Source organism: Gadus chalcogrammus, chromosome 16 (assembly GCF_026213295.1).
Source record: "Gadus chalcogrammus isolate NIFS_2021 chromosome 16, NIFS_Gcha_1.0, whole genome shotgun sequence".
In the NCBI taxonomy this organism is placed as follows: Eukaryota; Metazoa; Chordata; class Actinopteri; order Gadiformes; family Gadidae; genus Gadus; species Gadus chalcogrammus.
In genome coordinates, this window is record NC_079427.1 from 23,748,258 (window position 1) to 23,761,047 (window position 12,790).

General features: G+C 47.1%; 1 protein-coding gene across 1 annotated transcript in view; it reads right to left on the minus strand.

Moving 5' to 3' along the window:
- Window positions 1-12,790, minus strand: part of fat3a (FAT atypical cadherin 3a) — a 159,353-nt gene that overhangs the window by 28,433 nt on the left and 118,130 nt on the right. Inside the window, exons 12-18 of the mRNA XM_056610518.1 lie at window positions 11,763-11,959; window positions 11,295-11,448; window positions 10,595-10,828; window positions 7,417-7,806; window positions 5,767-5,981; window positions 4,889-5,026; window positions 2,172-2,315 (exon numbers count right to left, since the gene is read on the minus strand). Coding sequence (XP_056466493.1) covers window positions 2,172-2,315; window positions 4,889-5,026; window positions 5,767-5,981; window positions 7,417-7,806; window positions 10,595-10,828; window positions 11,295-11,448; window positions 11,763-11,959 — 1,472 coding nt within the window. The remainder of the gene's footprint in view (window positions 1-2,171; window positions 2,316-4,888; window positions 5,027-5,766; window positions 5,982-7,416; window positions 7,807-10,594; window positions 10,829-11,294; window positions 11,449-11,762; window positions 11,960-12,790) is intronic.

Sequence of the window (12,790 nt, forward strand, 5' to 3'; positions counted from 1 at the left end):
ACAACGTAACGTTTTCACTTTAGTACTCTATTTGAGTGGAACAACTTAGCAGGTGTCCATATAGCCTAGTTTAAAAAGAGAAAACATTTTGACTAAAAGTAATGACTAAAAGTTGACTAAAATGTAAGGAATTTTCGTCGACTAAAACTAGACTAAAACTACAAAGGAAAACAATGACTAAAATGTGACTAAATATACTAAGCATTTTCGTCAAAAGACTAAGACTAAGACTAAATCTAAAATAGCTGACAAAATTAACACTGTCCCCCACCCTCCTCCACTTCCCTCCCAGACGAACTGAACCACTTCTACGCTCATTTGGATCGGGAGAACAAGGATGCAGCCTTCGAGTCAGCTGTTTCAACAGACGAGGACACACTCCAATTCTCCACCTCAGAGGTCTGCGACATCCTGACCAGGGTGAATGCTCGTAAAGCTGGTGGCCCTGATGGAGTCCCCGGACATGTGCTGCAAGCCTGCACTGAGCAGTTTGCTGGTGTCTTCACTGACATATTCAACATCTCACTAGCCCAGTCCCAAAATGTTTTCAATAGCTGGTCCTCTCACATCTGAAATCCTGCCTGCCCACTTCACTGGACCCGTACCAATTTGCCTACCGAAGCAACCGATCAACAGAGGATGCTATCTCCACAGTGCTCCACCTAGCACTCACCCACCTGGAGAGCCCAGAGATATAATTTGTTAGAATGCTGTTTATTGACTTTAGTTCCACATTCAACACTGTGATCCCCTCCAAGCTGATCTCCAAGCTCAGTCAGCTTGGCATCAGCAACTCACTATGCAACTGGATTATGGACTTCCTTACTAACAGACCCCAGGCTGTTAAATTGGAGAGGCTCTCCACCTCCACTTTCACCCTGAAGACTGGCGTGCCGCAGGGTTGTGTGTTGAGCCCTCTGCTCTACTCTCTCTTCACCCACGACTTCACCCCCGTTTATGGCTCAAATGCCATAATCAAGTTTGCAGATGACACCACTGTGGTGGGCCTGATCAGAGATGAGGATGAAACAGCATATAGGGATGAGGTTCAACATCTAACTACGTAGTGAAAAAACAATAACCTGGAACTCAACACCAAGAAGACCAAGGAGATCAATGTGGACTTCAGGAGAACCAGGAGCAGGGCACACACCCCCTTCCGTATCAGAGGCACTGAGGTGGAGCGTGATTTTAGCTTCAAGTTCCTTGGGGTCCACATCACAAAAAATCTTTCTTGGTCCCTCAACTCCTCCAGTCTGGTGAAGAAGGCACATCAGCGCCTTCACAGGATTCTATCAGACTTCTACCGCTGTACCACTGAGAGCATACTTACAAATTGCATCTCTGTATGGTACGGCAACTGCAACGCTGCTGACCGCAAGGCACTACAAAGAGTAGTCAACTCTGCCCAGAGGACTATTGGCCGTCCACTCCCCCCCATCCACAACACATACCATGACCACTGCTTAAACAAAGCCAAATCCATTATCAAGGATGACACCCACCCAAACCGCACCAGCAGGCACAAGTATAGCTTCTTTCCAGAGGCTGTAACACTGTTGAACAAACCCCAACCCCCCGTGTAGAACTTGACTTTAAATGGTTACCTGCTTACCTGTTGCATCTCACTTTATGCAATGTTCAACCTGTTTACAATTACTGCCTTGCACTGTATAACTGTTGACACTCATTACTGCACTGAACTGCACTGTCTAGCACTTGACTTTTAAATGGCTACCTGCTTACCTGATGCATTTCACTCTCTGAACTGTTTACCTGTTTAAATGTATTGCTTTGTACTTTACATTCATTACTGCACTGTATCACCTATTGCCCTTGCACGGCTATCGCAAAAAAGAAAAAAAACCTGCACTATACTTTTATAACTTTTATTATATAGTCCATGACCTAACCAAAACCTGCACAATATACATAGATATACTACATGTATATGTATAGTATTGATATATAAATGTCTATTATACTCTTGATACATAATCCTCCTATACTTCTGACAAACCTGTAATTATAACCTTACACTGTACTAAAATAGTACTTTGGTATTTAAATGCTTCTTTTGCACTTCGGGTTAGACGTCTACTGCATTTCATTGTACTCTGCTAGTGACAATAACATCTAATCTAATGTAATCTAATGTAATCTAATTTTACCTGTATGACAGTGGTGAGGTTGGCCGGGTAGAAGGTTGGCGGGTTGTCGTTGATGTCAGCGATGTCTATGTTGACCGTGACGGTGGAGGACAGGGCGGGAGAGCCACTGTCCAGAGCCCTGACTGCCAAGGTGTAGCCCGAGACCTGGGGGAGGACATGGAGGGGAGAGCAGCTTTACCGGATTGAACAGGCTTTGAGGAGTGTCGAGGGCTGCGGAGGAGGCAGCTCACAAGCAGTCCTTTCAAATGTTCCAAGGTGGATTTACTGATGTTGTTGCTCACTGAGACAGCCTCACAGCGAGAGCCAGCTCACTCCAGTTTTGCTCTGAACTGGGTTCACGGCTACGGGGGGAAATTTTGTTTTCGGAATCGCCAAGGAGACTTGATTTGCCGAATTTCAAGGAAACATGACATCCTTAATTTTTTTTTTTTCTTAAATCGAAGTTTCAGAAATGCAAATAAGATTCAGGAACTCACATGAATTATGTTAAGACAGCATTTTTGGTGAAGGACGTGGTGTAACACCTTGACAACATTTCCATGGCAACCTTGCCTTCCTAAGCTCTCTCAATAATGGTGACCTTTTCACAAACGAGGACCTACTGGGAACCGCTACCACATAAGAATCTAGGTTAGAGGTGTCTTCCTAGCATCATAATACACAGCCTTGAATTGTGAAATTCCTCCCATCTTGTCTCATCAACCAGCATCGATGGACACAAAGTTGACAAACGTCACTTCTAGCATACAAAGCAGTGCATTGTGGTCGATGTTGGACATCATCCAAGGATCAGTGTAAATCTTGGATATCAGGAGAAACCTTTGATATCTCAGCCCTGAGCAGCTGCTGTATTAACTGGGATCGTCCCCTTGGATTATTGTAACGTCTTTCTGAGATGTCTTCACTTTATTCTGAGGGTGCTGTGGGTTTTCCGTTCATCCGTCTCCAAAGTAAAGGCCCAACTAAGCATACAGTGGAGAAATGCAATAACAGCGCAGCGAAACAACAGGCTGGTGCCTTTGAGATATGAGCATATGAGCTACAGTCGTGAACATATTCCGCCCTGCTTTGGCGAGGGAGAAATTGGAATAGCCTGTATTGGAAACGAGATGGTAGATGTGTATTGGAAATGGTGTACACTTACGCAGCCACACACACACAGACACACATGCACGCAGAGCTCTTCTTGTGATGACGATGTTGCATTGAAGCAGTCACTCAGGGAGTGGTTTGTTTGCTCAAGCACAGCGAGGCTCCCGTAAACACACACACATACCTGCAAAGGGCTGATCTAGGGACTTCAGATCCCGTCAAATTACAGAGACCACTTTCATCAGCCACACACACACACACACACACACACACACACACACACACACACACACACACACACACACACACACACACACACACACACACACACACACGACCTGTCATTGTCTTTCTGAGCACATTCAGATCAGCACTTGCCGAGTGCAGCCCACTCATGAATTCTTTATAATGGGAATCGGAACACATCTGAACACTTGAAACTCCCTGGAGCAGGAATACATTAAAGTCATTTGACGATGCTCGACACTTTGTGAATAAACAGGACTATGGTAAATTTTTGTGTATCTAGAGGAGCGGTAGCGTTGATATTGGTTTTGTTGTCCTTCAACCCTCCATATGGTGTGTACGCGTGTAATAATTCTTATAGCACTACATATTTTTCTTTTATCTTTCTTTGGGAGAGGTCTTTGCAATGCTGCGGTGACACAGTAACTGCCACAAAAAAAAAAGAACCAAAAGCAATCCAAATATGAGCCTTTTTTTAGCAGGCTGCTACAGCACAGTCAGTGGTTTATCGACCAGCTCACACTTTAAAGGAACCGCTCAAGGTAGAGCCTGATATTGTTTACGTTGTTGCTGCCACCTGAAGGTTAAATTACCAGTCCATCAATTGAAAGCATACAAACAAGCCGCCTTTGTTGTCGGCCTTGAATTTGTTTTAAAAACTGTGATATAAAGTGTGATGCTTTTAGGTGGAGACGATTCTCATGTCAACTACGTTGTTGGGATTATACATCACAAGCGATAAACACCGTAGCAGGTTTAAAGAGAGGAGACTACTTCTGGACTTGACTTGACATTTATTGTCTCCAGGTTAATTGTTACTTTGATCATCAGTAATTGTACAGATTTTGACGCAGTCTAGACAAAGTTTGTCTGACAAACCTCTAAAAGGCTATTGTGTATAGCCAAATGCTGATCAATTAATATCAAATATTCAGGTTTTTTAGTTGGATTCAGAACAAATGTTGTTATGCTGTGGCCTGATTGGTCGTCGGTTGGACAGGATTAAGTTTGGGTTTCTTGCGAAAAACCCAAAGTAAAAAGATAGTTGGCTCAGTTGTCCACAAATCTGTTTGTGTCCAGGAACGCGAAGGTGCATATGATCAAGCTGTGGTCAAAATGCTCTGGGATTGGACCACATGCTCTCGGGTTGCATTCAGTTGGATGCAAACAATTTCAGACCCCTGCCAAGTAAATTGATGGCTGTAGAAGGGGAGGGGATGTGTTTCCTTATTCTCTCAAATGGCTTTGTGTTCAGGAAAAGTGCATGATACATACTCCTTGGCAAGGGCAAAGACTTGTTTGCATCCATGTGTGTCTGTGTTTGTTTATATATATATGTGTGTGTGTTGTATGGATCCATAGATGGTCTATATCCTCACCGTCTCGCGATCCAGATGCTTGTTGACCTTGATCATGCCGCTGAGCGGATCAATGAAGAACTGGTTCTCCCGGTCACCGTTGACGATGGAGTAGAGGATGTCCCCGTTCACGGGACTGTCCACGTCCTCTGCTGTCAGCTGAGGACAAAACACAATGACGATACATCACCATGCAGAGGCCTGATCAAGACTTAGTCAAAGAAGTACCCAGAGGTGTATGTGTCACCAGTTTACCCAGTGTTTGGCGTTACCTTCATGGCACCACTACAGTGGCATGACATAGGGTGGGGGGGTGGGTGGCTGGGATGGCACATGTCTCGCCAGCATAAATTGTATGGGCAACCTAGAGTCCCTTACCTTAAAGATGACAGATTATATCACCAGGTGTGAGTATGATTAGCCGGTACAAGCCGTTCTGCCTCTTCTGACCTTCTCACATGACATCACAAGTGGGCGTGTCTGACTAGATGTGTGCTGGATAGATCAGTCTACCAGCCTACCCATTGGACTGTAACCTAGGCTGCTCATCTATCCGTAATATATCTAAGTGGACACGCCCACTTGTGATATCAGGAGAGGAAGATTTGCAAAACTGCTTGTGACGGCTATTCACACTCACATATATAATATGTCACCTTTAAAGGGCCGGACACACCACCACTATGTTTGCCAGTATATGGCCAGGACAGAGTACCCTATTTACCACCAAATCATAGCGCCGCACTGGGCTTTGATACCTGCAATGGTTGACCGGTTGAGTCCCTGTGCCTCGCATTGTTAAAGAAACAGCGCAAAAAACTAAAGCGGCAGTATTGTATACTTGAGGTCGTGGCGTTAGGCCGCAGTCCGACAGCCGTCGACACGTGTTTGAGACGCACCTTGACCACTGACTCCCCGATGGCGGCGTCCTCCGACACCACGGCGGTGTAGAGGTCACGGCCGAAGGTGGGCGCGTTGTCGTTGACGTCCGTCAGGTTGACGTTGACGGTGGTGACGGCGCTGAGCGGCGGAGTGCCGCCGTCGCGGGCCTCCACCGTCAGGAAGTAGTCCCGGCACGCCTCGTAGTCCAGGGGCTGGGCGACTGAGATGGACCCTGGGGATAGGAGGATGGGGGGGAGAGAGAGAGAGAGAGTAGATGATTAATTTCAGATGCTCCATGACATATTGAGGATCATTGCATATGTCCAGGAAGTGTATGCATGCATCGCTTTGGAAAATAATGTATACATAAATACGCTGCATGTAATATTGCCCTTCTGGGGCCGGTTGCACCAACTGGTCCTAACTAAGCCTGGTCGTAACTGCTAAGTAGGTCTTAGTTAAGACCTGGCGTTAGAATGGAACTAACGCCGGTTGCACCAATGGGACGTAAGCCTGGTCTTAACTAAGCCCGGTCCTAGCCACGCGCGGCCATGTGAATGTTCCATGGAATGCGCATATCACCGCGTTGCAAGGATACCTCGTGCCGACAGCTATTTACTATTTTACTATTTTAGTAAATGTCTATTTTGACTTGACATGCTGTTGGACACCGAAAAAAATAATTAATTCTTTCATTCATTGTCATTCATCAATTGTGTTAATGCCTAACAATAAAAAACTGCAAACTAATGTAATTAAAATATGTATCTGTTTTACAACGAGCAGGCATTTAGACGGGAATGGTTATTTTTGACGGAAGAAATGCATTGAACATCATCAAATGACAAGCAGCTAATTTAGTTGTTTTGAGACTGTAGGAGAGATCTGTTTAATGTGTCGGCCTATATAAAACATATAAACATAATTAAAACAATATTCACAACTGATAATAAGTTGAGAACAGACTAATCGGCCAGCGATATCTTCAATTGCTCTGGCTGGATGCACGTCTTCCTCGGGGACTGCCGGTGGCTGACGGTGTCTGGTGGGAGGGATTCTCTTGGAGGGGTTGTGCAGAACGTTGCACGCAGCTATTTCTGTGCAGACCCATTCTGGGTGCAACCGCATCTCCCCATGAAGGCAGTGAAACCCACCGGATAACCCGACAGGCGGTCGATCTGTGAACACTGATCATATCGCCGGCTGTGATTTGAAATGCCCCGTTTGCATAGAAGCAAAGCGCAATCAGCAGTTGCAAGGATGTTGGTAGCGCTGCATTGGATTGGATGTAATTGCTATAGAAACAGCCTGGAATTTCATCTCTACGCCTGCCCCTGACTAGGCATAGGATTTACGCCTGGTCTTAGTGAAAATAACGCTAAGCCCAGTTGGTGCAACCGGCGTAACGGTTAGGTCAGACTTAGAACGCCAAGTTACGACCAGGCGTAGTTAAGATCAAATTGCCGTGCCAATTACTGGCACGGCAAATAAAGAATTGTTTTTTCTCCACACGTTTACACCTATAAATGCCAGCTCATTAACTTCTAGATCAATAGATATCGATAGAGCTCTAGGTCGATGAGGCCAGTCTGCGACTCTATCCACTCGACGGGACCAGACAACAACACATATGGCGGACCCTCGGCGTCCCTCCGGCCGGGGCTCACCGGTGAGGGTGTGGATGTGGAACTTGGCGTGCTCGTTGCCCGAGCGGATGCTGTAGGTGATCTCGGCGTTGGTGCCGATGTCCTTGCTGGCGGCGTAGACCCGCAGCACCTCCGTGCCCACGCCCACGTCCTCCGGCACCGTGGCCAGCTGGTCGCGCCGCTCGAACACGGGCGGGTTGTCGTTGACGTCCAGCACGGTCACCGTGACGTTGACCAACGAGGAGAGGAGTGGCTCGCCCCGGTCCGAGGCACGCACGGCGATCAGGTAGGCGGGCTGCACCTCGCGGTCCAGGGCCCGCTCCAGGGCCAGCACGCCCGTGGCCCCGTCGATGGAGAAGGAGCCTCCTGCCGAGTCGGCCAGGGAGTACTGCACCTGGCGCCCAGGCCCGGCTTGGGAGGGAGAGAGAGACACAGGGGCAGAGAGAGAGAGAGAGAGAGAGAGAGAGACAGAGAGAGACACAGGGGCAGAGAGAGAGACAGAGACAGAGACAGAGACCCAGAGAGAGACAGAGACAGAGACAGAGACAGAGACAGAGACAGAGACACAGAGAGAGACAGAGACAGAGACAGAGAGATTAGAAGACATAAACTGAATCCTGGATCATATGAATACCTAGACAAGAGCACATAATCATTGTTTAATCACGATATTAACTCCTGTTATTTGCTTCAGTCTATTCAGTATTATTTTTAGCATTCTGCGAAATATTAATTATGTATGTATTTGTACATACTTCTCTTTTCTCGTTTCTAACTTGACAACTACCACTTTGTTTTCCTATCACGTCCATTGCTGCAGTAAACAATATATAAAAAAACATGCTTCAGAAAGATCAAAAGTTGACCCAATTATGCCTTGAGGGTCTGATCCACACTCAGCACATCATCTTGGGCGGGAGAAGCCTCACATCAAACCGTGACCTCAGCTGTTACCCTGTTCAAAGCTATTCCTCATATGGGCTCCATGGCCCCGGGAGAAGCCCATTCAAATTCTAAACACCAAATAACTATGCATGGTGGAAAAAAACGAAGAATAAACGCTGTCAGTGTTGGTCAGTGTAGGCATTACTTTTCCCCACTGTAGCTTGTCCTTCCAGATGGTTACAGAGCATGTCAAGTTAATTGACTAGAAAAGTTGGGCTTGTTTGCTATGGTGAATTGACCTACATTAAGGATACCGTCGATTGGAATATGGAGTAAAATAGGAAGAGCCGGCGGTTGGAAACAGAAAGATATCCTACCATTTAATATATGGCCTTTTTTGAAAAAGGCTTTTTTTAAGCACTTGACAAGATTGTTTGTGTGTGTGTGTGTCTGTGCGTGTCTGTGCGTGCGTGCGTGCGTGCGTACGTGTATGCGTGTTGTGTGAATTGCTAGTTAGGGTTGATTGCTGCTGAACTTGACATGGTTAACATGTCAAGTTCATGTTAAGCATGTCATGAGAAGCATATAATGAGCAACATTACACAGCAGCACCATGTTATTTGTTGCCAGCATTAAGCTGAAGCTTCTCAGACCGATGTGTTATTTAGTGAGGGAATGACCCAGCCTGAAGCAGTTCTGAGGACATGTGCAGTGAAGATGAAGACAGCACACCTGACTACCAGAGATGCAGAGACGCCAAAGGCAGTTAAGGATCACAAAAAGATGAATGAGAAAGAATAATGAATCCTCTCAACACATACGCTTAACCTCTCTTTCTGCAATCCAAGACATTGCCTTCATGACCAGTACACATAAATTAACTCTGTATGTAAATGCTCTTGACCTCTAATGCCGTATTTGGCATTTCTGCATGAATCCTGCAAGAGCTTCTTCTTTGTTGTGATCCTTTTGTGTGATTTATAACACAGCTTGCTCAATTTAACAGCCCCCTCTCCCATCTACATGGGAATAAACATCCTAACAATGAAGGACAAACAAAACACTGTGAGGTATTTAAATGAGGGCTGTGAAGACATGCCACATGTATAAACCACTTCTCGATTTATTCCTCCAAAGCATACAAATGTCAGGTTGGAATTTCAATGTTTTGTTGGGTTATGACAGCTGTGACATTATTCGTTCAGGTCTGTGTGTGTGTGTGTGTGTGTGTGTGTGTGTGTGTGTGTGTGTGTGTGTGTGTGTGTGTGTGTGTGTGTGTGTGTGTGTGTGTGTGTGTGTGTGTGTGTGTGTGTGTGTGTGTGTGTGTGTGTGTGTATATTTATGTTTGTGTGTCTGTGTGTGAGTGATTGAGGCTGTATATGTGACTGTGAGTGGATGTGTTGATGTGTGCATGTTTGTTTGTGAGTGAGGGAGTATATTTATGTGTATGTGTGTGCCTATGTTTGTATGTGTGTGAGTGAGGCTATTTTTGTGTGTGTGTGTGTGTGTGTGTGTGTGTGTGTGTGTGTGTGTGTGTGTGTGTGTGTGTGTGTGTGTGTGTGTGTGTGTGTGTGTGTGTGTGTGTGTGTGTGTGTGTGTGTGTGTATATTTATGTTTGTGTGTCTGTGTGTGAGTGATTGAGGCTGTATATGTGACTGTGAGTGGATGTGTTGATGTGTGCATGTTTGTTTGTGAGTGAGTGAGTATATTTATGTGTATGTGTGTGCCTATGTTTGTATGTGTGTGAGGCTATTTTTGTGTGTGTGTGTGTGTGTTTTTTTTGTGTGTGTGTGTGTGTGTGTGTGTGTGTGTGTGTGTGTGTGTGTGTGTGTGTGTGTGTGTGTGTGTGTGTGTGTGTGTGTGTGTGTGTGTGTGTGTGTGTGTGTGTGTGTGTGCTCACTGGATAATGACAGCCATCCCCAGACCAGAGATCAAAAGGTCACATGCTGTATGAGCAGATGGACCCCGCCTTGTCACATGATCCCGGGGGGCCGAGGGAACCTCCCCTTGTGAGTGATCATGGTTTTTCAACCAGATCATTTGCATATCGCACCGTCTTGCTGAGGGATGCATTTCCGTGGGGAAGAGGTCAGGGCAGAGAGAGAGAGAGAGAGAGAAAGAGAAAGAGAAAGCGAGAGAGAGAGACACAGACGGACGGACGGACGGACGGACGGACGGACGGACGGACGGACGGACGGACGGACGGACGGACAGACAGACAGAGAACTGGAGAGGGAGAGAGAGCCAGACAGACAGAGAGAGAGAGAAGGGCAGTCCAGGGAGGTCACAGAAGAGAGCAGAGGAGGGGGCTCACCTTCGTCGGGGTCGATGGCCTGGATGCGCGTCAGCAGGGCCCGGGGCGCCGTGTCCTCGTACACGCTGGCCGTGTAGTGGGGCAGGGAGAATGCGGGCGGGTTGTCGTTGACGTCGGTCAGCGTCAGGTGCAGGAGGGCAGCGCACCACAGGCCCCCGCCGTCCTCCGCCCGGACCACCAGGCTGTAGGCGGGGGTCCTCTCCCGGTCCAGAGCCACAGCCGTCCTCACCTCGCCTGAGAGGAGGGGGATGAGAGGAACACAAACAATAAAATAGACAGCTTGTGTACAGCGCACACTCCTACGTTTACAGTGTGGTTTAAAGGTTGGATTGCATCAGAGATAAAGGATATTGAACCGGAGTAATACCCTGAATCGAGGGTCTGAGAGTTTTATTATTATCATGATGTATGGCAACAAGATCAAGGGAGCCAGGCTTATGGGCTTAGTCTGAGCCATAATATAATATTCATGTGAATGTAAATATATAGATGGAGTCGTAATATTAATGGTTATTTTCTTTCAACTCATGTCAATCTATATTTATGAATCTATATAAATACATAATTCTTATGTTTTGTGTTTATGCGCGTGGTGTGTCCCGTAGTCGAGCATTTCAACTAATGCGATGCAAACAACCGGTCATCGTCCCTTCAGTCAGTCAGTCAGGGTGGTAGTGCGGAGGTCCTGCAGCGGACGTACCCGTGTCAGGGTCCATGGTGAAGTCCTGGGCGTTGGGCCCGCTCAGGGTGAACTGGATCCAGGCGCTGACCCCCACGTCAGCGTCCGTGGCTCCGACCTGCAGCACCGCCCCGTCGACCGGGATGTCCTCCGAGACGGACGCCGTGTACAAGGGCTGGAGCGCGACAAACAGACAGAGTGCAGAGTTATTCACAACACTTGTCTTCGTAGGTGCAGCCCTTTATCCCGGTCGAGGCCACAGCAGCACTGTGACCAGGAGATCTGGTGTTAATGAGCTGTCAACAAAACAATTCATGCGGGTTTCATCATCCGCACGCGTGAAGTAATGTCTGACGATACACCAATGCAAAAACAAATACAGATTCTCTTCTTGTAAGCCTGAGCAGCGGAGCCCTGTTTCATAACATGACACAGTGCACACGCGGAGGTTACAGTGGAGGAGATGGTCGTTAAAGCGCCCCTCCCTACCTGGTCACAGACAGGACTGTTGTCGTTTGTGTCCGTGACTGCGACTTCCACTGTTGCCCTGGTAACGAAGAGCCCGTCGCTGGCGGTGACGTTGAGCGTGTAAAGGTCCCGGTCCTCCCGGTCCAGCAGGCCCTTGACGTACATCTTCCACTCGCCCTGCACCAGGCCCAGGGCAAACACCCCGCCCCGGTTCCCCCCTGGATCACGGATGGAAAAGGACAGACAGGCGTGACGACAGGGTGAGTGTCGGGACATTATGGTGCTCAGGCTTAAATAGGGGGCCCTGATTGGAGATTATCCTCATTCCCGCTACCAGAGCCACGTCAGATATTTACTAAATAAATTCGCGTTATTTTGACAAACTTCAGCCCACAGTGCTGAAGTTTCATATTTTTTTCCATATTTTTTCCATTCTATCTTTTATTTACCATCAGGGGATACATGCCCGGATTACCTCTCTGTACACCATTTGGTAAAAGTAATTTTCCTCAAATGACAGGAAATGTGTGTGTGCGTGTGTGTGTGTGTGTGTGTGTGTGTGTGTGTGTGTGTGTGTGTGTGTGTGTGTGTGTGTGTGTGTGTGTGTGTGTGTGTGTGTGTGTGTGTGTGTGTGTGTGTGTGTGTGTGTGTGTGTGTTTGTTTGTGTGTCAATGAGTGTGCGCATGTGCAAGCGCCTTTGTGTAGGGCTCAGTACTGTGGTGTGTGCTTCTGTGTAAACTTCCATGTCAACCACTGAGAGCCCTCCAACTACTGGAGCTCTCCCCCCTCAGTGCTCTGATCACTGATGAGTGCACCCACACACAGATGCACACTTCCACAAGCAACGGCTCACACCTCAACGCTAACCCGCTCGGCCTCACTCCCCTGCTGTACAAATAGTGGGAAATTTGGGTGTGTCTGTTGGGGTGTGGGGGGCTAGGAGATTGCAAGTCTGATGAGTAAGAAAATTCAAGTTTTCAGAATCATTCACTCATTTCACTAAAGACAATTACATGTTAAAAGTGGTTATTTCATTTTTTATAGATGTA